The sequence below is a fragment of the Anolis sagrei genome, chromosome X (genome assembly GCF_037176765.1).
Source record: "Anolis sagrei isolate rAnoSag1 chromosome X, rAnoSag1.mat, whole genome shotgun sequence".
NCBI classification, from domain to species: domain Eukaryota; kingdom Metazoa; phylum Chordata; class Lepidosauria; order Squamata; family Dactyloidae; genus Anolis; species Anolis sagrei.
In genome coordinates, this window is record NC_090034.1 from 84,515,957 (window position 1) to 84,542,827 (window position 26,871).

Sequence of the window (26,871 nt, forward strand, 5' to 3'; positions counted from 1 at the left end):
GACCTATTGATCTACTCACATTTGCATGTTTTTGAACTGCTAAGTCAGCAGAAACTGGGCCTAACAGCAGGAGCTTACCCTGCTCCCTGGATTAAACTGCCAACCTTTCGGTCAGCAAGTTCAACAACTCAGTGGTTTAACCTGCTGCGCCACCGGGGGCCTATTGTTGTTGTTGTTGTTGTTGTTGTATTTGTAGTAATAGTAGTAGTATATATTCATACCTCACTTTTTTATGACCATTAAGGGGTCACGGCATTAGCAAGGTTGAGAACCACTGCATCGCAGCTTGGGAGTGATCCTGGACCCATCGCTGAGCCTGGAACCCCAGGTCTCAGCGGTGGCTGGGAGAGCTTTTGCGCAATTAAAACTTGTGCACCAGTTGCGCCCCTACCTCGGGAAGTCTGATCTGGCCACAGTGGTCCATGCTCTTGTTACATCCCGAATAGACTACTGCAACGCTCTCTACGTGGGGTTGCCCTTGAAGACTGTTCGGAAACTTCAACTAGTCCAGCGAGCGGCAGCCAGATTGCTCACCGGAGCGACATACAGGGAGCATACCACCCCCCTGCTGTGCCAGCTCCACTGGCTGCCGATTCAGTTCCGAGCACAATTCAAGGTGCTGGTTTTGACCTACAAAACCCTATACGGTTCCGGTCCAGTGTATCTGTCCGAACGTATCTCCCTCTACGTCCCACCCGGAGTTTAAGATCATCTGGGGAGGCCCTGCTCTCGACCCCACCACTGTCACAAGTGAGGCTGGTGGGGACGAGGAGCAGGGCTTTCTCAGTAGTGGCCCCCCCACCTGTGGAACTCACTCCCGGGGGAAATCAGGGCATCATCATCCCTCCTCGCCTTCAGGAGGAGGGTGAAGACTTGGTTATGGGACCAGGCCTTTGGGCACTCTGGCAATTAAATCAGACAATCAGGCGAGTAAGACCAGTAGGATTGATGAAATGGAACGTAAAACTAGATCTATGAGTTAACGAACGCTGACCATGTAAGAGGAGAAATTGGGTTTGTATTTGGTTTTATTGATTTTATGGTTATAATGCTTGAATTGTTGTTAACTGTGAACTGATGTAATTTTGTGTATGATTGTTTTTATGATGCAGGCATCAAATTGTGCCTTGCTTTTGTAAGCCGCCTTGAGTCCCCTTCGGGGTGAGAAGGGTGGGGTAAAAGAACCCCAAATAAATAAATAAATAAATAAATAAATAAATAATATTAGTGGGAGGAATAAAGAGCAGACGGAGGAAGGGAGGGAGTGTGAGACAGGCATCTGTTGCTGATGTTTTGGCTTATAGCCACTACTTTTTCCTTGATCCACAGGCCTTGGATGCGGAGCTACAGGGCCTCTCCTCCCCAGTGAGTCAGGGGCTGGAAGTCGCCCAAAGGCTCCTGGCCAGCCCTCCCCTTCGGGTCCCTGAGCAGCTGCTGAAGGCTTTGGAGAAGGACGCCAAGAACCTCCAGAAGTCCTTTGGCTCTGTGAGCGAAGCCTTAGCTTCATGGCTGACGAACCTTCAAGCTGCTGCCAAGGAAGAAGAAAAGGTACCACTTCCCCTGCAGCCAAGAAGCTTCTGGGATCCTCCCTCATTTAAGTAGACAACAATGTTGACTCAAATAGGCTTCCGTTTACAGAATGGGAACAATGTGTGTCACCTCTGACTATTTTCTAATGTAGCTCCAGAGTATTAGTATTATTATTAATAATAATAATTATTATTATTTACCTGCTTCTTCTCATGGTTTGAGGCAACTTAAAACATAGTTAAAACACATACCGTATATACTCGAGTATAAGCCGACCCGAATATAAGCCGAGGCACCTAATTTAATACAAAAAACTGGGAAAACATATTGACTCGGGTATAAGTCGAGGGTGGGAAATGCATCCACTATGGGTCAATTTCAAAATAAAAATAGATACCAATAAAATTACATTAATTGAGGCATCAATAGGCTAAATGTTTCTGAATATTTACATAAAACTGTAATTTAAGATAAGACTGTCCAACTCTTACTAAACCATTACTCTAACCTCCTTCAGTGTAAATGTACTTATTATTAAAATGATAAATATAATAAAAATAATAGAGTAAAATAATGAAAATGCAATAAAAACAGTAATAATAGAGTAAAATAATAAACTTAGTAATAATAGGGTAAAATACTGTAAATGTAATAATAATAATAATGATAATAATAATAATAACTAGCCATCCCCTGCCACGCATTGCTATGGCCCACATGGGGGTTCTGTGTGGGAGGTTTGGCCCAATTCTATTGTTGGTGGGCTCTGTGATTGTAGGTGAACTATAAATCCCAGCAACTACAACTCCCAAATGTCAAGATTCTATTTCCCTCAAACTCTACTAGTGTTCACATTTGGGCATATTGAGTATTCCTGTAGAGTTTGGTCCAGATCCATCCTTGTTTGAGTCCAGAGTGCTCTCTGGATGTAGGCGAACTACAACTCCAAAACCAAAGGGCACTGCCCACCAAACCCTTCAAGTATTTTCTGTTGGTCATGGGAGAACTGTGTGCCAAGTTTGGTTCAATTCCATCGTTGGTGGGGTTCAGAATGCTCTTTGATTGGAGGTTAACTATAAATCCCAGCAACTACAACTCCCAAATGACAAATTCAATTTTTTTGAGTGAAGGACATACATTGGGTTATTAGGTGTCTTGTGTCCAAATTTGGTGTCAATTCGTCCAGTGGTTTTTGAGTTCCGTTAATCCCACAAATGAACATTACATTTTTATTTATATAGATAATAAATAGATTAAAATAATAAATGTAATAATAATAATAATAATAGAGTAAAATAATAAATAGAATAATAATAGAGCAAAATAAGGTAAATATAAGAATAATAGAGGAAAATAAGGTAAATATAATAATAGAGGAAAATAATAAATGTAATAAAATAATACTAATAACAGAGTAAAAGAATTAATAACCTTGACTCGAGTATAAGCCGAGAGGAGCTTTTTCAGCCTAAAAAAGGAGCTAAAAAACTAGGCTTATACTCGAGTATATACAGTAATCATTGTAAACGTTCTAGAAAATACACATATTAAAATGCATTTCTACAAAATACTTATTAAAATACAAAGAACAAAGAATGCAAATTAACTTCATTGAAGAAGATTATATGGCAGTGTAGACTTATATAATCCAGTACAGTGCAATTCAGTCTACATTACATGAGTCTGCACTGACCATATATGTAGTCCAGTTCGAACTGTATTACGTGACGGTGTAGATAGGGTCATAGCCATCCCTCCACATTGACAGTTTTGACTTTGTGGGTTTGATGATTATGCACAGATTTGATTAACATTTTTTCCCTAGAGGAATCTTTTGGTTCTTCAGTGCGTCCCTATGGCTATACTGGAAGTTGACCATCAAATCATGCTGGAGGGCCTAGAGATCACCTCACTATATTTATCCCAAACTTTTAAAAAAATAGCAGTGTATTTTTTTTCATTTTCCCTCTTTCATGGGGTTCCATGCCCCTTGACGTCAGTGAATGTCATCTTACTTCCCTCTCCTGTTTTCCTTTGCAGACTAAAGTCCGAACCCGGCATGAGGAACTGCAGACAAAGCTGCAAGGGCTGCTGACCTGGGTCTCGGACACGACACAGTCTCTCAATGGCCTCGATTCCCTCGGGGCCAAAACAGCAGAGGACCCTGGCACCTTGCATTCCTGCCTACAGAGCTACAAGGTAGTCAGGGCCACGTTCCTGCTGAGCCTGGCTCTTCCGTACTGCATAGTTATAGCAGTTTTACCCCACTTTAACTGCCAAGGTCGCATCCTGTGCAACTCTTGGTTTTGCCATTTCAGGAAGGAGGAGTGTTTGGGATGCTCTTCCAAAGAGGTCTAATGCCTTGCCAAACTACAAAGCCAAGAAAAGAAGCTTAGTCCCTCGCCAAACTACAAATCCCAGGAAATGAGCTTAATCCCTCACTAAACTATAAATTCCAGGAAAGAAACTAAACTAAAAAAAATCCCAAGAAATAAACATAGTCCTTCACCAAACTACAAATCCCAGGAAAGATGCTTGGTCCCTTGCCAAAATACAAATCTCAAGAAAGAAGCTTAATACGTTGCCAAACTACAAATCACAAGAAAGAAGATTAGTCCTTCGCCAAACTACAAATCCCTGGAAAGGAGCTTAGTCCCTCTCCAAACTACAAATCCTAAGAAAGAAGATTAGTCCTTCGCCAAACTACAAATACTAGGAAATAAGCTTAGTCCTTCGCCAAACTACAAATCCCTAGAAAGGAGCTTAGTCCCTCACCAAACCACTAATACTAGGAAATAAGCTTAGTCCTTCGCCAAACTACAAATCCCTAGAAAGGAGCTTAGTCCCTCACCAAACCACAAATACTAGGAAATAAGCTTAGTCCCTCACCAAACCACAAATCCTAGGAAATAAGCTTAGTCCCTCACCAAACCACAAATCCTAGGAAATAAGCTTAGTCCCTCACCAAACCACAAATCCTAGGAAATAAGCTTAGTCCCTCACCAAACCACAAATCCTAGGAAATAAGCTTAGTCCCTCACCAAACCACAAATCCTAGGAAATAAGCTTAGTCCCTCACCAAACCACAAATCCTAGGAAATAAGCTTAGTCCCTCACCAAACCACAAATCCTAGGAAATAAGCTTAGTCCCTCACCAAACCACAAATCCTAGGAAATAAGCTTAGTCCCTCACCAAACCACAAATCCTAGGAAATAAGCTTAGTCCCTCACCAAACCACAAATCCTAGGAAATAAGCTTAGTCCCTCACCAAACCACAAATACTAGGAAATAAGCTTAGTCCCTCACCAAACCACAAATCCTAGGAAATAAGCTTAGTCCCTCACCAAACCACAAATACTAGGAAATAAGCTTAGTCCCTCACCAAACCACAAATCCTAGGAAATAAGCTTAGTCCCTTGCTAAACTACAAATCCCAAGAAATAGGCGTGGTCCCTCATCAAACCACAAATCCCAAGAAATAAGCTTAGTCCCTTGCCAAACTACAAATCCCAAGAAATAAACTTAGTCCCTTGCCAAACTACAAATCCCAGGAAAGAAGCTTAGTACCTTTCCAAACTACAAATCCCAGAATTCCAAAGAATGCAGCCCTGGCAGTTCAAGTGGAACCATAGTGCTATAGTCACTTAAGGTTTCTTTTATACTGCATATTTTACAATGCACAGTCATATAGCATCATAGATTATCTTGCGTCTTTTTTATGATGTACAGTTTTAGCACTTTGGTACCTCTTTGTCTGCCCATCTGCCTCTCTTTGTATTAAACAGAAAAGACACAAATAAGGAAAACAACCATGCCTATAAATATGTCAGCATAGACATACTTGAGCAACAGTTCCTAACATTTACACAACTAACTACATAGTTACTTTTAGCACTGTTGTATCTCTGCCCTAACTAAACATAACATAAATCTGAAATATATATATACATTAGTTTGAAAATAGGATTTTAGAGACACACTAAGGTTCTCTGGCAGAGAATTCTGTATGCCTCACGAAACTACAGATCCCATGATTCCCTCAGGTGCAGCCATGTTAAAACGAGGTCAAACGTGCTGTAACTGTGTAACAGGAGGAAAACTGAGTTCCCCTAATTGCCGGTTTTCTCACATCTCCCTAATTACTGCATTACACAAAGTTGTGTTCTCATGTATATGTATATCGATATGTATATCAGTACGTATATATTATAGCCCCTGGTAGCGCAGTGGGTTAAAGCGCTGAGCTGCTGAAGTTGCTTACTGAAAGGTCGGCGGTTTGAATCCAGGGAGCAGCATGAGCTCCCGCTGTTAGCCCCAGCTTCTGCCAAGCCTAGCAGTTTGAAAACATGCAAATGTGAGCAGATCAATAGGTACTGCTACGGCGGAAAGGCAGTGGTGCTCCTTGCAGTCATGCAGGCCACATGATCTTGGAGGTGTCTACTGACAACGCCGGCTCTTTGACTTAGAAATGGAGAGGAGGACCAACCCCCAGAGTTGAACACGACAGGACTTAATGTCAGGGGCAAACCTTTACCTTTACCTCAGGCATGTAGCCGGGGAGGGCGGGCTCTTGAGTGGCTTCAGCCTCCCCCCCCCCCCCAAATCTAAGGGTGGTCTGCGAGAAGGCCTTACTGGTACATTATTTAAACTGTTATGTTTATTCATATCATGATCTGATCAGCATGCTCAATATATCCCATATGGGGGTATTGGGATAACGATACAAGATGTTTACTAGGGTAGATCCTCAGCCCCCCCCCCTTGAATCAAACGCAGCCCCCCCCCCCCCCCAAAAAAAATCAAAATCCTGGCTACGGGCCTGCTTTACTTATATATTAGAGCCAGTGTGGCATAATAGTCTGAGCATTGCATTATGATTCTGGAAATCAGAGCTCAAATCCTGACTCAGTCATGACCATGGGCAAGCCACACTCTCTCAGCCTCATTGGGGTGGCACTGAGCAAGGAAAAGAGACCCATTGACTCTTCATTCTCCTTCTTTCCTTCCCTCCTTCCCTTCCTTTCCCCTTCCCTCCATCCTCCCTTCTTTCCGTGTTGATTCCTTGCCCCAAGTGGACTCCTTTTCTCCTTTTCTTCCAAGTCCAAGTAGGGCTAAAAATTGATTTATCATGGCTGGTCGCCATTGGCAGGCCGATCGGCTGTATATTTGAACTCCAAAATGGTCTTTTGTGCCAGCAGACATCATAAGAGTCTTAGGCAGGCGAGTCATAACCATACATGGCCATGAAGTCTTTAGAGACATTGCTTGAAAAAGTATTTCCTCCTGTTTTCCTTTGGAATTTGGAGTGATATGATTGAGTGTGCTATTAGTTCCTCCTAACATATGTAGGAAGCCTTCAACAGTGTGGGCCATTGTTTTGGAGAGATGGTAAACCCTTGAATGAAATACTATTAGGTATTAAGTAATGAAAGGCCCCTGGGAGAACAGACATTGCAGGACTTTGTTCCCTTGGAATAAGAGAAAGCCCTGCAGAAAGGGTTTGTTTTATTTCCAAAGGTAGCGTTTAGGAAGAGAACCGAAGAGGAGACCTTTGAAATCCTCAGGCTTCAAAGCCCTCGGCGGCTACTTCAATGGAGCCAAAGTGGCAACTGCTGGAAATGCTAATGTAGAAGGAATTAGAAGGGAAAAAAAATCCTTGGGTAAACATTGACATCTGGTGCCCCTTGGACGAAGGTTTATAATACTAGAGACCTCTCAGTTGATGTCTGTCCCCATCTTTCTCGTAGGAAAATTATAAATATGTCCTACTCTTTCCTTAAACAAATCAAGGATTTCTTCTTGATGAGTGTGATCAGTTTCTCCATCTCAGGTTGGGTCTACACTGCCATATAATCCAGTTCAATGAAGTTAAACTGCATTATAAAACTGTATTATATTGTAGACTAGATCTAATCTCAGCTAATCCACACATCTTTATCAGATTTTCTTCTTCCTCTTCCTCCTTCCCTGCTTTATATCTCCTCCTTCTTCCTTGTTGTTGTTGTTCTTCATCTCCTTCCTCCTCCTTTTTCTTTTCCTTCCTCCTTTCTCCTTCTTGTTGTTGTTGCTTTTCATCTCCTTCTTCTCCCTTCTTTTTATTCTCCTTACTCCTTCTTGTTGTTCCTCTTCGTCTCCTCCTCCTCCTTCCTCCTTCTTTTCTTCTCCTTCCTCCTCCTTATTGTTGTTGTTCTTAATCTTATCCCCTTTGTTGTTCTTCCTCTCCTCCTCCTCCTCCTCCTCCTTCTTTCTCCCTCCTCTTTCTCCTTTTTCTTCTTCCTCCCCCTTTTCATCTCTTCCTTGTTTTTGTTCTTCCTCTATCTCTTCTTCATTTCCTCCTCCTCCTTTTCTTCATCCTCCTCCTCCTCCTCTTCTTCTTTATATCACACTTTTTTCTCTCTCAAAGGAAACATCACATTCTTGTACCAGGATAGCTCATTCTTTCTATTTCTGGGCATAGATGATCTTCGCTGTACTCATCATATATAGTAATATACTAGCTGTCCCCTGTCACGCGTTGCTGTGGCCCACATGGGGGTTTTGTGTGGGAGGTTTGGCCCAATTCTATCATTGGTGGGGTTCAGAATGCTCTGTGATTGTAGGTGAACTATAAATCCCAGCAACTACAACTCCCAAATGTCAATATTCTATTTTCCCCAAACTCCACCAGTGTTCACATTTGGGCATATTGAGTATTCGTGTAGAGCTTGGTCAAGATCCATCATTGTTTGAGTCCACAGTGCTTGCTGGATGTAGGTGAACTACAACTCCAAAACCAAAGGACACTGCCCACCAAACCCTTCCAGTGTTTTCTGTTGGTCATGGGAGAACTGTGTGCCAAGTTTGGTTCAATTCCATCATTGGTGGGGTTCAGGATGCTCTTTGATTGTAGGTGAACTATAAATCCCAGCAACTACAATTCCCAAATGACAAAATCATGTTTTTGAGTGAAGGGCATAGATTGGGTTGTTAGGTGTATGGTGTCCAAATTTGGTGTCAATTCGTCCAGTGGTTTTTGAGTTCTGTTAATCCCACAAACGAACATTGCATTTTTAATTATATAGATAGCGGTTAGCTCTCATGTTCCTTCCTTGGCTTTTGCATTGATTCCGTTGTTCTCTCCTTCCTCCCCCTTGATGGCCAGGATCTGAAGGAGCCCCTCGCCGGCACCAAAGCACAGCTGGACGCGGCCGCCCTGGACATCCAGTTCTTCATCTCTGAGAATGCGCAAGACCTGAGTCCAGAACAAAGCCGGCAGCTCCTTCAGCTACTGAATGAACTGCAGGGCTCCTTCCAGGAGCTTTCGGGGAGAGTGTCAGCCCGGACAGAGGTCCTGCGGGTCTGCCTCCTGCGAGCGGAGCAGACCAACCAGGTGACAGATGTGGGCCAGGGACTCCTGCTTTGCATCCTATTTAACTGGCAGCAGAACCTGGGCACCCCATTGTCTTTAACAACACCCAGGGCCTGCTGTAGTTTGTGCCATTCTCAGCATGCACTCCCTATATGATACATTACTCAGATGCACATGAGAGGAAGTGTATTAATGTCATCATAGGAGCATTTTTTAAGGAGAGATCTCCTCTTGCCCTAAAGCTAGTGCAGGAAGAGTTAAATCTCTCCTTTCCATGTGTTATGAACTTGGCTCCCCTCCATCACCTCCTTTCAGGTAGTAATAATGTCTAAAAGGCTGGATGTGTTTCTGAGTTCAGCATCATGGTTTGGAAAACACCAGTCGGGGGTTGTTCTAATTTCGGAGTTGAGAACCTGGGCTGAAAGATGGGTATTTTATTGCCAAGGCATTGAAACTGCTAGTCAGGTAATTTTAAGATGCCCAAAGAAGAAAGATGCATTAATTGATATATATGCACATATATGTGTATGTGTGTATATATATACATACATATAGGCAGTCCGCAAGTTATAAACAAGATCATAGAATCATAGAGTTGTAAGAGGCCTTGTGGGCCATCTAGTCCAACCCCCTGCCAAGAAGCTGGAAAATTGCATTCAAATCACCCCCAACAGATGACCATTAGCCTCAGTTTAAAAGTCTCCAAAGAAGGATCAGGTCTATAGGTTTTTTCATAAGTTGATTTTCTTTGTAAATCAGAACAGGTGCATTTTCAAAGGGTAACTCCAGACATACATATATATATAAATAGGCTTTAGATAGTATAGGGAAGGGTTAACACCTCTGTGGTATTTGTTTAGCTGTCTATGCCCCTGTTCAGAAGATATCATCTCAGGGTTGCTGTGAGTTTTCCAGGATGTATAGTCATGTTCCAGAAGCATTCTCTCCTGATGTTTCACCCACATCTATGCCAGGCATCCTCAGAGTTTGAGGGGTCTGTTGGAAACTAGGCAAGTGAGGTTTATATATCTGTGGAAGGTCTAGGGTGGGAGAAAGAACTCTTGTCTGCTTGAGGCAGGTGTGAATGTTGCAATTGGCCAGCTTGATTAGCATTGAATGGCCTTGCAGCTTCAAAGTCTGACTGGTTGCTGCCGGGGGAATCTTTTGTTGGGAGGTGTTAGGTGGCCTTGATTGATTCATGTGTGGAATTCCCTTGCTTTTTGAGTGTTGCTCTTTATTTACTGTCCTGATTTTAGAGGGTTTTTTAAAGTACTGGTAGCCAGATTTTGTTTATTTTTATGATTTCTTCCTTTCTGTTGAAATTGTTCACATGCTTGTGGATTTCAATGGCTTCTCTGTGTAGTCTGACATGGTGGTCAGCATTTCTGTGTTCTCAAATAATATGCTGTGTCCAGATCGGTTCATCACATGCTCTGCTGTGGCTGACTTCTCTGGTTGGATTAGTCTGCAGTGCCTTTCACGTTCCTTGATTCGTGTCTGGGCAATTCTGCTGCATTTGGGGGTCCTTATGTCGACTTATCCACAGCTGCATGGTAAGCGATAGACTTCTGCAGAGGTTGGAGGATCCCTCTCATCCTTTGCTGAACATAGTATTTGTTGGATTTTCTTAGTGGGACTGTAGTGGGCCATCTAATCACCTCCCAACAAATGATTCTCCCAGGCAGGAAGCAGTCAAGCCTTGAATTTATATATTTATTTTTATAGTATTTATATTCCGCCCTTCTCATCTTGCAGGGGACTCAGGGCAGATTACAATGCACATAATACATGGCAAACATTCAATGCCATTTGACATACAACATGTATAGACAGACACAGAGGCAATTTAACATTCCCGCTTTCATGAGGGTATGCTCAATTCCGGCCACGGGGGAACTCCCACTTTACTATCCACTTGTGACATTGAATCTTTTAATGGAGTACTTCCTCATTCTTCTGCACGCTGCTGGAAGGTATTATGACATCATAAATTAGTTAAATTAGCCTCCCTGGATAAAACGGTACAAGATCCAACTGTCTTTCAGTCTGCATAGGTCAACAGCAAGCTAGACTATTAATGGTAGGGAGCTTACTCCGACCTGGGCTAGTTTCGAACTCATGACCTCTCGGTCAGTAGTGATTTAATGCAGCTGGCTACTAACTAGCTGTGCCACAGTCTGGTCTATTCAATGCTAATCAAGGTGATCAGTTGCAACATTCATATTTGCCTAAAACAGACAAGAGTTCTTTCTCCCACCTTGGACATTCCACAGATGTATAAACCTCACTTGCCTAGTTCCCAACAGACCTCACAACCTCTGAGGATGCCTGCTATAGATGTGGGTGAAATGTCAGGAGAGAATGCTTCTGGAACATGGCCATACAGCCTGGAAAACTCATAGCAACCCAGTGATTCCGGCCATGAAAGCCTTCAACAACACAATGTCACCTCACTTTCTATCACCTCCTTTCAGATGGTAATAATTTCTAAAAAGCTGGACATATTTCTGAGTCTAGCATCACACCTTGGAAAGGACCCATTGGGGGTCCTTTGTGCACCATTGCTCTCTTTGCGCCCACCACTGCATGCCCTCCTATTTCTCCCACGTTCAGGCGCTATTAATCCATGTTTTGTTTCACTGTTGTCCTTCTGCAATGTATGCCTGGTCTGCCTCTTTTTCTCTCTGTGTGTGTATATTAACCAGTTTGCTTTGCCTTTTCAGATTCAGTGTGTGCACTCCCATCCTTAAGGCCAGAGGATCTCATTCTGCTGCCGAAGAGGGCTTTAGTTAAAAGAGTGTGTGCTCTCTTCATCTCTCTCTTTTCCGCCAGCTCTTATGGGTTTTTTTTGGCTGAAACGACTCAGAGAAAAGCCCTGCTTCCCGTTTGGCTTGAGTTTGTGTGTTTTGATCATTGGGACACCGAAAGGAAAGGGAAATGGTCCAGGGCGACACATCATGCTCAATGACTCCAGGGATGATGCGCTAGGACTTTGGTGCAGCCTCCAAAAGCATCCTTCTCTCCCTCTTTCCGGAAAGTCCTTTTCTGAGGTTGCAACACTCTACAAGGTCTTTCTGTTATTCCTGCAAAGTATTTTTTCGGACTGGAAATTTGTCCTCAATCAAAAACTGTGTTAATTGCTTTCCAGTCCCAAAAAGCATACATTGCAGTGTGCAAATCATTTATGTCTGGAGCAGAAGAAAGGAAAATAAAACTGTTATTTTGGAAGGCAAAACCAATTTGGAGTTTGCAGGAAAAAGGCTGGATTCTGGATGCATGGATAAAAGAGAGAAAGTTAAATTCAGTGGAGGAATGTCCCATTTCTAAATGATTTGCATGCTTCTGCTCCAGCCAATTAAACAAAATTCTTGCCTGGAGCAGAATTCAAGGTGAGAGGGACAGAGGGAGAGAAAATGCAAGTTGTGGCCCACTGACACACTCTATTTCCTGTTTTGTGACTTGCTTGCCTGCATTTGCACTTGTAGTGCTTTCCTTGATGGGTAATGACCAAGGTCCCTGCCTTGTTTTTCAACCCCCTTTCACTCGAACAGACCCTCCAAGAGCAGCAAGTCATCCGCAACCGGAATCTGGAGGAATTGTGTGCCTGGATGAACCAAGCCGAGGCCCGACTGCAGGACCCCCAAGGAGCCATACACAAAGGGGAGCTGTCTCTGCTGGAGCAGAAGCAGAGTGACATCAAGGTATGTGCAGAGTTTGTTAGGGGTCATGTTGGGGATTAGATGGATGCCAAGGACAGGTCTCTATGTTGAGCATTGCTTGAGATGGAAATGAGTCTCTTCTGTCCATGTTCCAGTGGTTGTACTTCTATCTGTTGGAATTCAACGCCAACCTGCCCAAGTCTCAAGTCTTCAGTGAGGAGCAGTTAGCTATAAGCCAGTGATTCCCAACCTTTTTTTGACCAGGGCCCACTTTGACAAGGCCTAATTGGTTTTGTTCTTTAAACAGGAGGTGATTGGAAAGCTCATTTTTTGAGTGGAAAGTTAAGAAATCAAGATTGGGGTGGCTGAAGTTCATGGTGTTTCCTCTCTACCCTCAGGATCTGCAGCGGAACATGCACAGCCGCTCTGCTTCGTTTGCCGGCATCTTGAAGGCAACAGAGGAGTTTATGGAGGACAACCAGGCGAAGCTGGACCCCCAGGAGCTGGCCTCTCTCCGAGCCAAACATGGCCAGGCCAAGGAGCAGCTCCAGTCCCTGCAGGAGAGAGTGGAGGCTGCCCACAAGGAACTGGAGAGCGCAGTCAGCACTGTGGTCCAGCAACAGACCCAGAAGGTCAGGGGCTGCCCAGCCAGCCGGCCAGTCATCCAGCCCACCCACCTTCCTGTATTCCTTACATAGCTTCCTTTCTTTTCTCTCCATCCATCCCTCTCCTTCCTTCCTTCCTTCCTTCCTTCCTTCCTTCCTTCCATCCATCCATCCATCCATCCATCCATCCATCCATCTATCCCCTTCCTTCCTTCCTTCCTTCCTTCCTTCCTTCCTTCCTTCCTTCCTTCCTTCCTTCCTTCCTTCCTTCCCTCCCTCCCTCCCTCCCTCCCCTCTCCTCCCTCCCTCCCTCCTTCTCCTTTCCTTCCTTCCCTCTCCTTCCTTTCTTCCTTCTTTCCCTCTCCTTCCTGCCTTTCTTCCCTCCCTCCCTCCCTCCTTCCATCCATCCATCCTCTCCTTCTCTCCCTCCCTCTCCTCCCTCCCTCCATCTCCTTGCTTCCTTTTCTCCCTCTTTTTCCATCCGTTCTTCTTTTCTTCCTTCCTTCCCTCCCTCTCTTCCTCATTCCCTCCCTCCCTCATTCCATGCATTCCTTCCTTCCCTCCCTCCCCTCTTTTCTGCTTTCCTTCTCTTCCTCCCTCTCCCTCCTTCCTTCCTTCTTTCTCTCCCCTCCTCTCTTTCTTTCCTTCCCTCTCCTTCCTTCCTTCCATAATATTTCTGTAGAAGCCATTAAGCTGTATTTGACCTGTAGAATCCCTTTGCTTCCTTAAAATCCTCTACCTTTCTTTTGTTTTCAGGTCAAAGCTGTCAAAGACTTTGAGGAAAACCACAGCAAGATTGAATCCCTCCTGCACTGGATGTCTTCACTGGAGAAGTCCAGGGAGACACCCAAAAGTAGATCCCTCTTATTGAGTCAAGAAGCAGGAGATCAGGGAGACAGTCCTGATGGCCAACTGACAGAGGCCGATGGAGTCGAGGAAGGCCTCGATTTGCACTTCCAGAGCTTGAAGGTGAGTGGGATCTGGTGGGCAGAAGGTACGGTGAAAAACCAAAGTTCAAATCCCACCCATAACCTTTTTTATTTGCCTGCTTTGAGAGATGGCATAAAGGTAAAGCCATTCAGCCAATGGGAAGGAGCAAACACAGCTGGGAAAAAGGCAGAGTTATGGGAAGTGACTTTTGCTGAAAGTAGGGGAGGCTTTCCATCCTGGAAAGAAGGGCCTGGAGTCTAGATTGAATCATAGAATCATAAAATTACAGACCTCAAGGGCCATCTAGTCCAGCCCATTCTGCCATGCAGAAACGCCAAATCAAAGCCCTCTCGACAGATGGCCATCCAGCCTCTGTTGGGTCATAGAATACTTGACTTGGACAAGACGCTAAGGGCCATCCAGTCAAGCCCCCTTCTGCCAAGCAGGAACACCTCCCTACAGATGGCCATCCAGCCTTTGCTTTGAATCCTCCAAAGGAGTCAGGAAGTTCTTTCAAATGTTTTGATGGAATCTCTTTTCCTGCCATTTGAATCTATTCCTCCATGTCTTTGTGTCTAACTAAAACCAAGCTCCCCCCCCCCCTTCCTTAAAGGGACATTCTTTCAGATACTTAAACGTGGCTTGCAGAAGAGAAGGTTGAGAGGAGACATGATAGCCATGTATAAATATGTGAAAGGATGTCATAAGGAACAGGAGCAGGCTTGTTTTTTACCGCTCTGGAGACTAGAATTCAATGGAGGAATGGGTTAAAATGACGGGGATCCCACCTGAACATCAGGAAGAACTTCCTGACCATAAGAAAAACTGTTCAGCAGTGGAACTCTCTGCCTCAGAGTCCGGTGGAGGCTCCTTCTTTGGAAGCTTGTAAACAGAAGCTGGGTGGTCATCTGTTGGAGGTAATTTGAATGTGCTTTTCCTGTCTGGCAGGGGAGTTGGACTAAATGGCCTGTACGGTTTCTTCCAACTCTTTGATTCTATGTCTCCTTCTCTCAGTCTACTTTTCTCCAAGTTAAACATATGCTGCTCCTCATTGCTCCGGGTCGGATTTGTCATCCCTTCCAGGCCCACCACCAGGAGCTGCTTTCCCAGCAGCAGGAAGTCCTCCTGTCAACGCAGTCAGCCCAAGCCTTCCTAGAGAAGAGGGGGCACAATCTCTCGTCCGCAGAGACACAGCAGCTGCAAGGGAAACTGGAGGAGCTGAAGGGCCAGTACGCCTCCAAATTGTCACAGTCGGAGGCACAGCTCAAGCAGGTCCAATCCTTAAGGGATGAGCTGCAGAAGTTCCTGAGGGACCACCTAGAGTTTGAGGCCTGGCTGCTGCAAGCCGAGCAGGAGCTGGAGCGGATGCATCATGGGGACGGCAGCCTCGAAGCCCTGCGGCCGATGCTCCGCCGACAGAGCAGCTTCTCAGAGGACGTCATCTCCCACAAAGGGGATCTTCGCTTTGTGACCATGTCAGGACAGAAGGTGCTGGATGCGGAGAAGGCCACGGCCGGGCCAGAGGTTTCAGCCACCGGTGCCTTGGTGAAGAGCAAGTTGGAGGACGCCACCAAGAGATACGGCGCTCTACACTCCAAGGTACCAGGGATCTGTATTCGGAGAGGGAAAAGTGACCTCTTGCAGAATTGTCTTAATCTGGTTTCGTGTTATTATTACACTATGCAACATGATTTTTGTTCCTGGGTTAGAAATGTCATTTCCTAATTGGCTCTATCATAAAAACATGGGAAAAGTTTATTACAGTGTGCCCTCACTTATCGCGGGGGTTCCGTTCCAGGACCACCTGTGATAAGTGAAAATCCGCAAAGTAGGGATGCCATATTAATTTTAATATTTATACATTATTTTATATATATTATATATTATTTTCTTACCTGCACTTCCTTACCCGCCTCCCGACCCATTGCAAGGGTACCCGTCGGCCTCTGCAGAGCCTCCGGAGCCACACAGGCATCAGCAGGCCAGGGAGGCAGGCCTTCCCCGCCGTGCCTCAGGCTGCCACACTTCTGGGGTCCCTGGCCTCCACTGGACATAAATATTTAATATTTTATAATTTTTATTAATATTTTCAAAAACCCACAAAACTGAGTTTGCTAAAAGCAAACCGCGAGGTAGCGAGGAAACACTGTAAATGGCAAAAACTTTGGGGTGCTGTGTGGTTTCTGGGCTAAATAATAATAATAATAATAATAATAATAATAGCAACAAAAGCAACGATAACAACAGCAATAACTTTATTCTTGTACCCTGCCTCCATCTCCCTGAAGGGATTCAGAACAGCTTACAATTGGCACAAAGTGCCTAAAACAAAACATAAATTATTGCATTGTTATTGTTGTTGTTTGTAATGGGAGGAAGGCAATGAGACTCTACAGCAGGTGTGGGCAAACTTTGGCCCCCCAGGTGTTTTGGACTTCAACTCCCACAATTCCTAACAGCCACGCCTGCTCTACAGTTTGTCCATGCCTACTCTACAGTGACCAAGGTATCCAATGCCAAGGATTGATGACTTTTTAATTTCATGTTGGTCCCTTGCTTTTGTGACCTTTGGCACCAAAGTGTGTGTCGGCCAGAGTTTTGAGCCCAGTCATCAAAAGCTGTCCACCTTCTTGTATCATAAAGGCTTTCAGGGTTTCTTTGTTGTTCTCATGTACGAATGAGGCTGGCATGTACAACCTCCTCTCCAAACCCATTTCTTCTGATCTGGCCATTTTGCAAAAGTAATTGGCCAGTGCCAAGGTAGGAAAGTCATGCTCTCGGTGTGTCCCTCTTGTTGCTATCATGCACGGTTTGAATGGACCCAGGAAGCATCTGCTTCACCTTTAACCTCTCCTTCCCCTTGCAGTGTGCGGCCCTTGGATCCCACCTGAACCTGCTTCTGGACCGCTCTCAGCAATTCCAAGACATTGCGAACTCCCTCCAAAAGTGGCTCCAGGAGAGCGAGGCCGCTGTGTCCAACCTTCTCTCCGAACCTATTTCTTCCGATCCGGCCATTTTGCAGAAGCAGTTGGCCAGCGCCAAGGTAGGCAAGCCATGCTCTCAGTGTGCCCTCTTTGGGCCTAATCTGAATCTCATTGTCCCCCAGTAATTCTGGAGTCTCCCAAATGAAAGACTAGCTGATACAATGCAGTATTTGTATTTTGGTGTGGTAATTTTCTTATCTATAGTACTGTATTTACTCACCTTTTTTTGGCTAAGTTACCTTCCCAAAATTAGGGTGCGCATTAGACTCACGTCTCACAGTCATCTTAGTGTTGAGTCAAAGCAAAAGGGGAGAAGCTCCTCTCACAGGGACATCCCCTCTAATTTAATTGCTATGGCTCTATGCTATGCAATGCTGGGATTTGTAGTTTGATGAGGGATCAGCATTCTTTGGCAGAGCAGACTCAAGACCTTGTCAAACTACAGCCCCCATGACGCCATAGCATTGACCCAAGACAATTAAAGTGGATTTTTTCTACAGCATCAATACACTCCAAGGTGTCTTAAAACTTTTAAGGACTCCTAATCAGCAAGGCCAGCCCTAGGTAATTTTCAAGTGTAAGCAAATAGTATCCCCCCCCCCAAACCAATCACTGAAAAATAAAAGGTAGAACTTACATTATCTGTCTCTGGCCTGGCTTACATCAGCTAAGTCTCTCTTGCGCAAACAGTGCTTCCGAAGGAGCGATGCAGCATCTCCAGAACACTCGGAGCTCCCTCCAGGTGTTTGGACTTCAACTCCCAGCACTCCTCACAGCCTCAGGCCCTTTCCTTTTGCCCCTCAGCCGCTTAAGTAGCTGAGGCCCAAGTTTGCCAAGGCCTGTTGCAAGCTAAGAGACATGCCCGGCACTCACTTCCACCAGCATGTAGTTGCGCTCTTTGGGGCCTGGATGACGCATCCTCCTCAGCAGGAGCCTATCCAACAGCACAGCCAGGAAGACTGCGCTTAGCAACAGCCCCACCATGCCCACGACCCTCTGCATCCGTTCCTCCCAGGGAAGACCCCAATGGTGGCGTCCCAAAATGCCAGTGAGAAGCAGATCCCTTCAGGCTGTAGGGGGGAAAGACCCTGAAGTCCTGCTTTCTGAGCAAAAGTCCCAACAGAGGCGGGCAGGTGGGGAGGGCACTCTTCCTTCCTTTCTTCCTCCGCCCGGCTCAGTTTCCTCCGTCCCTGGTCACGTTTCAGCCTTTGCTGTCTCTGGCCCCTGATGCAGAAGGGAGGCAGCAGAACAAGGCGGGAGAAAAGGCTAAAGAAGCCGGAGACACACAGAGAGAGAGAGAGAGAGAGAGAGAGCGCAAAAGCGCAGGAGTAGGATCCTCTTTGGCGAGGCTACTGCGGGGGCACCTCAAGAACGCCCCTCAGGGATTCGCGCTATACGCAAATGCGTATCTTGCCTATTGCTTCAGCCACCCCTGCTAATCAAGCAACAACTGTAATGCAAATGACAAAAAGTGCACCTTCTGCCGCTATGCATTATATTTGCCAGCAAATACATTTTTTGGTTTCAGAGTTTTGAAACTTGAAGCGTTCCTTAGATTTGATAGTGCATTACACTCGAGTAAATACAAGTATCTATAAATCATAAATTATTGTGTTATAAGTTATTAAAGTTATCTATAGTAGATGGTGCGAATAGAGACACTGCCCCTTTAAGGCTAGGGAATTGTGGGTGTTGTAGTTTGGTGGGTACACCAGCACACTTGGGCAGAGAAGGCTGAAGGCTTTGTCAAACTACAACGCCCAAGCATCTATAGCAGGCATGGGCAAACTTCGGCCCTTCAGGTGTTTTGGACTTCAACTCCCACAATTCTTGGCCTCAGGTCCATTCCTTTTTCGCCTCAGGCGCTTAAGCTAGACATTGTAGTTATAATAATAATCGTAGAGTCTGTCTCTGCTCCGACTTCTCTGACGGTTCTTCTCGCTTGCTGCAGCGTCTGCAAGAGGACCTTGCGGAGCATCAGGTGCCGGTGGAGAAGCTGGAGAAGGCGTCCCGCTCCCTTCTGGAGATACACCAAGCCCCCGTTCCTGACCACAAGAGCATTCAGGAAACCACAGGTACTCATGAAACCTTGTTGCAGAGTCATATAGTTGGAAGGAAACTCCAAAGGTACTGCAGTCCAAACCCCTGCCATGCGGGAAGACACCATCAAAGCCCTCCCAACAGATGGCCATCCAGCTCCTGATTAGAAACCTACAACAGACTCCCAAGAGTGTAGTGGGATTAGTCCAACCCAGTTATGCAGGAAGACACAATCAGAGCCCTCTTGACAGATGGGCATCCAACCTCTGTCTATAAACCTCCAGAGAAGGAGACTCCAACAGACTCCCAAATCTATATTCCATTATAGTTGGAAGGGAACCCCAAAGGTCATCTAGTCCGGCCTAGTTATGACGGAAAACACCATCAATCCCTCCCAACTGATGGCCATCCAACGTCTGTTCAGAAACCTTCAACAGATTCCCAAGACAGTCTGTATTCTGCTATAGTTGGAATACTCTAACCCGGTTAGGTTGGAAGTCACAATCAAAGCGCTCCTGACAGATGAGTATCCAACCTCTGCTTAGAAATCTCCAGAGAAAGAGACTCCAATAAACTCCCAAATCTATATTCCATTATAGTTGGAAGGGAACCCCAACGGTTATCTAGTTCAACCCAGTTATGACAGAAGATACCATCAAAGCCCTCCCAACAGATGACAAACAGCCTCTCCTTAGAAACTCCCAGAGAAGGAGACTCCACTGGACTCCTAGGCAGCATATTCTACTTCCGAACAGCTCAGGAAGTTCGTACTAATGTTTAGGTGGAATGTATTTTCCTGCATTTTGAATCCATTCTGTTGCGCAGGCAAAACAAGCTTTGTTCCCCCCCCTCCTCCTCCTCAATGCAGCCTCCTTTCAGATATTTGAACATGATTTTATGCGTCTCCCCTTCTCTCAGCCTTCTTTTTTCCAAGCTAAACACTCCCAGCATTTCAGGTGTAAACCGACGAGTAAGAACAAAGTTATGTTACTGAACTAATGAACTGTTTCTATATGTTATTTAAATAAAGTATCCTTAACCTAAGAGTAACATCAGCTGTGAAAAAATAACCACTTTGGAACCTGTATGGAGGCTATAAATATAATTCAGTAAATAAATCTGTAAGGCATTTTGAGAGAGATTTAAATGGTATTTTCCACATTTTATGTCAGTCTTCCCAGCTTAAGTTCTTCTGCCAAAAAAGTAGTTTAAAGTACAGGCAGTCCCCAAGTTATGAACAAGAGAGGTTCTGTAAGTTTGTTCTTAAGTTGAATTTGTATGTAAATCAGAACAGGAGCTTTTAAAAGTATAACTCCAGCCACACACACACACACACACACTGTTTCCCTGAAAATAAGACAGGATCTTGTATTAACTTTTGTTCTGAAAGATTCGTTATGGCCTATGTATAGCTGCCTGTACACTATTTATGTAGCTAGGGCTTATTATTTGAAGTAGGGCTTATATTTTGAGCATCTTCAAAAATCCTGAAAAAATATGCTAGGGCTTATTTTCAGAGTAGGTCTTATTTTCGGGGAAACAGGATGTGTTTGTGTGTGTAAACATACACACACACACATATGCAAGCTTTGAGTAGCATTTCCCCCTGATATTTAGTCGAGTTGTGTCCGACTCTGGGGGTTGGTGCTCATCTCCATTTCTAAACCGAAGAGCCGGCGTTCTCCATAGAAGCCTCCAAGGTCATGTGGCCGGCATGACTGCATGGAGCGCAATTTGGGGAAGGGTTAACACCCCTGTGACATTTGTTTTGCTCTCTACACCCCTGTTTGTGTCTCATTGGATTTTGAAAAATTTGGCTTGATGATAAAGCTTCATTGGATAACCCTTTTCCCCATGAAAACAACTCTTCCAGGAGTTAATTTCCCTTCTGAGGGGAAGACTCCTCTTACTTCCTGTTGTCTCAGCCCCGTTCTTAACTAGGAGTCATTTCTAAGTTGGAAGTTTGTAACTTGGGGACTGCCTGTAATAGAAAAGTAGCTTCTGGTACAGGAAGAACAGGAAATTAGTTACTATGTTATAATTCATGAGTAAGGGCCATTGGTTCCTTTCCCAATACTGTTTAGTGGGAACACATCAAAGTAATTTGCATGCCATGTCTTCCATTGCTTGAGAGCTCACAGAGTCTGCCTGTATTGATGAGTGGCATCTTGCGTTGACCAGCGTTTCTTCCTTTTTCTGCCATTCCTTTCGCTCTCCCACAGAGTCCGTTGTGAGCCGCTTCCAGGACCTCTGGGGCCGCATGGCGGAGCGCTCCGACCTCTTGCAGAAGGCCATTGCCCAGTCACAGAGCGTCCAGGAGGGGCTGGAGGGTCTGGCCCGGTCCATGGCCCACATCGAGGAGAGCCTCCAGCACAAGGAAGGGACCCCCTTCTCCGCTGTTGCCGTCCAGGAGGCCCTCGCCAACAACACCGTGAGCCACTCCTTACTCTCAGGGGGCCATTGCTATGATGGCTGATAATAATAATAATAATAATAATAATAATAATAATAATAATAATATAAACTTTATTTATACTCCGCCACCATCTCCCCCAACGGGGACTCAGGGTGGCTTACATGAGGCCAAATACCACTAATACTGTGCTAATACCACTAATACTGCTAGGCATTTTATATAACACTATGTAACAAAATTTCTAAGCCGAAGAGTCGGCATTGTCTGTAGACACCTCGAAGGTCATGTGGCCTGCATGACTGCATGGAGCGCCATTACCTTCCCGCCAAGGCGCTACCTATTGATCTACTCACATTTGCATGTTTTTGAAATGCTAGGTTGGCAGAAGCTGGGCTTAACAGTGGCAGCTCACCCGCTGCCCGGATTCGAACCGCCGACCTTTCGATCAGCAAGTTCTGCAGCTCAGTACTTTAACCCACTGTGCCATGTATAAATATGTGCATCCAGAGGTTTGAATCTGGGGAGAGTGCGGATGAGCTCCCTCTGTCAGCTCCAGCTCCCCATACAGGGACATGAGAAAAGCCTCCCACAAGGATGGTAAAACATCAAAACATCCGGGCGTCTTTTGGGCAATGTCCTTACAGGCGGGCAGTTCTCTCACACCAGTTTCTCAAGTAGCTCCTGACATGAAAAAAAAAAGTGAAACAATGTCATAAGGAAGAGAGAGCGGGCTGGCAGAAGCTGGGGCTAACAGTGGGAGCTCACCCTGCTCTCCAGATTTGAACTTCTGACCTTTCGGTCAGCAAGTTCAGCGGCTAAGCACTTTAACCCACTGCGCCATGTATAAATATGTGCATCCAGAGGTTTGAATCTGGGGAGAGCACGGATGAGCTTCCTCTGTTAGCTCCAGCTCCCCGTGCGGGGACATGAGAAAAGCCTCCCACAAGAATGGTAAAACATCAAAACATCCAGGTGTCTCCTGGGCAACGTCCTTGCAGACGGCCAGTTCTCTCACACCAGTTTCTCAATTCACTCCTGACATGAAAAAAAAGTGAAACAATGTCATAAGGAAGAGAGAGCGGGCTGGCAGAAGCTGGGGCTAACAGCGGGAGCTCACCCTGCTCTCCAGAGTCGAACTGCTGACCATTTGCTCAGCAAATTCAGCAGCGCAGCAGTTTAACTCACTGTGTCACCGGGGTCAGTTAGGACCTAGCTATCTATCTCTCTCGAAACACCATGTCTATTTCCATGCCCAGTTAGAGAAGAACAAAATGGAGGGCTTGCCATGTGGCTACATATTTTCAAATGAAAAGAGATGTGTCTCTAAGAAGTATCAGTCCACAGAGAAAGGCAGGCAAAAAGAGCAATGGGGAAAGCTTCCTCTGCAAGCTAAGCCATGTGTTTCCTTGAAGAGGACTACGAACTTGTGCAGGCTGTGGTCGGATTTTGGGCGCATGACTTGGGCACAGTGGGGTTTTGGGTGCATAAGGGACACAGCGGATGTCCTCCTTGGCCCTGATCCCCTTTCCTTGCCTTTCTTCCTCTCTGCAGAAGTTGAAGCAGGACTTGGACCGGCAGAGGAGCCTTCTGGAGGCCACCCAGGGCATGGTGGCACGCTTTGCGGAGGCAGCCGAGAGTGGGGCGGCAGCGGCGGCCCTGCGGAGCCAGCTGGACGGCCTGACGGAGCGCTTTGGGAGCCTGTGCCAGCGGCGGCAGGAGGAGGAGGAGGCCCTCAAGGAGCTCCTGCCCAAAGTGGAGCAGCATGAGCAGCTCTCCCAGGCCCTGGAGCAGTTCACCGAGAGCCGAGGCCGGATGCTGGCCGCGGGGAACCAGCCCCATCATGACATTGGCCACTTCTCCCAACAGATCCAGGTAAGGCCTCAGGGGCTGCATCTGCACTGCAGGCTCAAGCAAGGGAATCCTGGGAGTAATAGTTTCATTAAGGGTGCATCTACACAGGGCTCAAGGCAAGGGAATCCTGGGAGTTGTAGTTTCACTAAGAGAACAGCTACACAGGGCTCAAAGCAAGGGAATCCTGGGAGTTGTAGTTTCACTAAGAGAGCAGCTACACAGGCAAAGGAAAGCTGGAAATTGTGATTTCACTGAGAGCAACTACACAGACCTCAAGGCAAGGGAATCCTGGGAGTTGTAGTTTCACTAAGAGTGCAGCTACACATGGCTCAAGGCAAGGGAATCCTGGAAGTTGTAGTTTCACTAAGAGTACAGCTACACAGGGCTCAAGGCAAGAGAATCCTGAGAGTTGTAGTTTCATTGAGAGTGCAGCTACACAGGGCTACACCTTCAGTCTCAGCCAAAGTGGCATTTTTACACCTCCAAGGTTGCATCTACACTGTAGGCTTAATTCAGTTTGACACCTCTTTAAGTGCTATGGCTCAAGGCTATCGAATCCTGAGGGTTATAGTTTTAGAGGTCTGTGCCAAGGTGACAACTCTCAGGATTCCATAGCATTGAGCCATGGCACTTAAAGGGGTGTCAAACTGAATTAACCCTACAGTGTGGATCCAGCCTTGGAGGTGTTAAAATGCCACTTTTCCTGAGGCTGAAGGTGTCACAGGGAGTCAGCTTTGAGGCATGGCTGTCATTCACACCCATATTCTCCCCTACCTTGTCCCTCCAGGAGCTCAATTCGGAGATGAAGCAGCGGCACGAAGACTTGGAAATGTTGGAAAGCCTGACCGCGGAGCTCAGCGCCTGTGGATTTGCACCAGCGGGGTCCTCCTCACACCAGGAGAAAGTGCGCAGTTTGAGGAAGGACTTTGCACAGCTGCAGAAGACAGCGAGGGAGAGGTAAGACAGCGACTGAGGACAGTGGTGACTGACGCTAGTTTTGGTGGCCACTGGAGGACAGGGCCAGGTGGAATACCCACGGCCAAGCTGGCCAGAATACTACCATTTGCATCCCCGAAACATTGGGCATTTTATTCTGCCCAGATTACTGGAGAGAATGGAAATTTACTGAGAAAGCCCATGAAAGGTTAAGCCAAATGGAAGGGGGGACTGGATGGACTTGAAAGAAGGATGAAACCCACCCCTTGTTTGTCAACACAACAGAACAGCAGGGTTTTTTTTGAAAAGAAATGGGAGAAGCAGAGAAGTGTGAATGAGATGAAAAAGCTTGCACACGCATGTTTAGAAACTTTAGATGGAGTATCTGTAGAAACTTTAGATGCAGTAACTATAAAATGGCTGAGTTACATCTCAGTCGTATGGCACTATTTTGCTGTTGCACACTCAATAGCTGTGTCTGGCCAGAATAAATCTGTTGCATTTGATCTCCTCACCTCTGGTGTCTAATTTAGAAAAAGAGATATTAGGGGTTTGGGGCAGCACCAAGCTTCAACAGTAGGAAGCTGGGATGTTGTGTGGTTTCCAGGCTGTATGGCCATGTTCTAGCAGCATTTTCTCCTGACATTTTGCCTGCATCTGTGGCTGACATCTTCAGAGGATCTGATTATAGTCAAGCAAGTGGAGTATATATACCTGTGGAATGCCCAGGGTGGGAGAAAGAACCATTATCTGTTAAACTAGTGTAAAGGGTACAGTTAGCAAGCTAGATTTGTATGTGTTGAGTGGGAACCACCTATTTGCATGTTAGTAGTACATCTGCATGGAAGTAGCCTGGTCTTTGTTCCCTTTGAATTGTTTACTGCTTAGAACAGACATGGGCAAACTTCGGGCCTCCAGGCCTAAAAATGAAGACACTAAATTTTTTTTTTGGTTGGGCTGTGTTATTATCCATGGATTTTGTTAACGCTTGTGTAAGAAAAAGAAGGGGAGGGGGCTGAAGTTGAAAAAAAACAGAGCACAAGACTCAAGAAACTGTCCCTAATAGCTTTATTTATTATTATTAATAATAATAATAATAATAATAATAATAATAATAATACTCTTGGGGACTAAAAAGGGTCTTACAAAGGGCTGCTTTCCCATTACAACTGATGTGTGGCAATGGGAGCTAAATAATAATAATAATAATTATTATTATTATTATTATTATCTGTTGCAAGATAATTGCACAGACCGACTACAAACAGAGGCACAACTCTGTGGCCCAAATGATTCACTGGAACTTATGTCACAAGTACCACCTCCCAGTAGTAAATAACTGGTGGGATCATAAACCTGCAAAGGTAGTGGAAAATGAACACGCAAAAATACTGTGGGACTTTCGAATCCAGACTGGCAAAGTTTTGGAACACAATACACCACTCATCATGATTGTGGAAAAGAAAAAAGTTTGGATTATTGATGTTGCCACTCTGGGTGACAGTCGCATTGAGAGAAAACAACAGGAAAAACTCAGCTGTTATCAGGACCTCAAAATCAAACTGCAATGGCTCTGGCATAAACCAGTACAGGTGGTCCCAGTGGTCATCGGCACACTGGGTGCCATGCCAAAAGCTCTCAGCCAGCATTTGGAAACAATAAACATCGACAAATTCACAATCTGTCAATTGCAAAACGCCACCTTACTTGGATCTGCGCGCATCATTCAGGAATACATCACACAGTCCTAGACACTTTGGAAGTGTTCGAATTGTGATTTTGTGATACGAAATCCAGCATATAGATCTCGTTTGCTGTGACATACTGTGTTTTTGTGTCAGTAAAATAATAATAATAACTACAACTACTACTACTATTACTACTTTGGGGGACTCTCCTTCTCTCTCTCATTTCCTCGCCCATGCTGCCGCATGAATCTTCTCTGCCGTGGCCTGGGAAGCCTCCCAAGGCTGAAAAAGTGCTGACAAGTGCAACTGCCTTCTTTCCTTCCTTCTCTCCCTCTTCTTCTCTCTCTCACTCCCTCATGCATGCCGCCGGGTGAGTCTTCTCCACCGGCTGAGAAAATGCTGATGAGGGTGAGGGCAACACACTGGTGTCTCCTTCCTTCCTTCTCTCCCTCTCATGGACCTTATTTTAAGTTTCACGGCCTACCTGTGGGCTGGGGCCCACGGGTTGAAAACCACTGCTCTATATGAACATCTTTCTAAATGGAGGGGTGTGTCTTAGAATCAAAGGTGTATCTTCGGTATTTTTGTTTGTGGCGATGGTACTGATGTTTGGGAGCACCTTACAATCTGTGGCATCTTACAAACTGAAGAAATATGGAAACAAACAAAAAATGAGACATGGTCACAGTTCTACGTATTTTAAAAATGGTGTCATTCCTCCCCAGGGAGAAAGGCGCCTCATCCTGCCAGGAGCAGCTGGATGAATTCCGGAAACTGGTGGGCTCCATGCGGCACTGGATGCAGGAGACAGAGGCCCACATCCCGCCCACAGAGACCTCTCTGGGGACCCATGAGTTGGAGAAGCGGATGCAGCAGATTGAGG

General features: G+C 45.5%; 1 protein-coding gene across 22 annotated transcripts in view; it reads left to right on the forward strand.

The window, feature by feature from the left end:
- The window catches only part of MACF1 (microtubule actin crosslinking factor 1), a 398,178-nt gene that overhangs the window by 258,624 nt on the left and 112,683 nt on the right, over positions 1-26,871 (forward strand). For 17 of the 22 annotated variants that reach the window (XM_060784087.2, XM_060784094.2, XM_060784082.2 and 14 more), the window contains 13 exons: positions 1,330-1,548; positions 3,571-3,729; positions 8,673-8,900; positions 12,431-12,580; positions 12,937-13,170; positions 13,900-14,112; positions 15,157-15,672; positions 16,940-17,116; positions 19,009-19,132; positions 21,320-21,528; positions 23,065-23,385; positions 24,152-24,321; positions 26,714-26,870. In XM_060784087.2, coding sequence (XP_060640070.2) covers positions 1,330-1,548; positions 3,571-3,729; positions 8,673-8,900; positions 12,431-12,580; positions 12,937-13,170; positions 13,900-14,112; positions 15,157-15,672; positions 16,940-17,116; positions 19,009-19,132; positions 21,320-21,528; positions 23,065-23,385; positions 24,152-24,321; positions 26,714-26,870 — 2,877 coding nt within the window. The remainder of the gene's footprint in view (positions 1-1,329; positions 1,549-3,570; positions 3,730-8,672; positions 8,901-12,430; positions 12,581-12,936; positions 13,171-13,899; positions 14,113-15,156; positions 15,673-16,939; positions 17,117-19,008; positions 19,133-21,319; positions 21,529-23,064; positions 23,386-24,151; positions 24,322-26,713; position 26,871) is intronic. The other 5 variants (XM_060784086.2, XM_060784091.2, XM_060784092.2 and 2 more) reach the window with 1 other exon arrangement.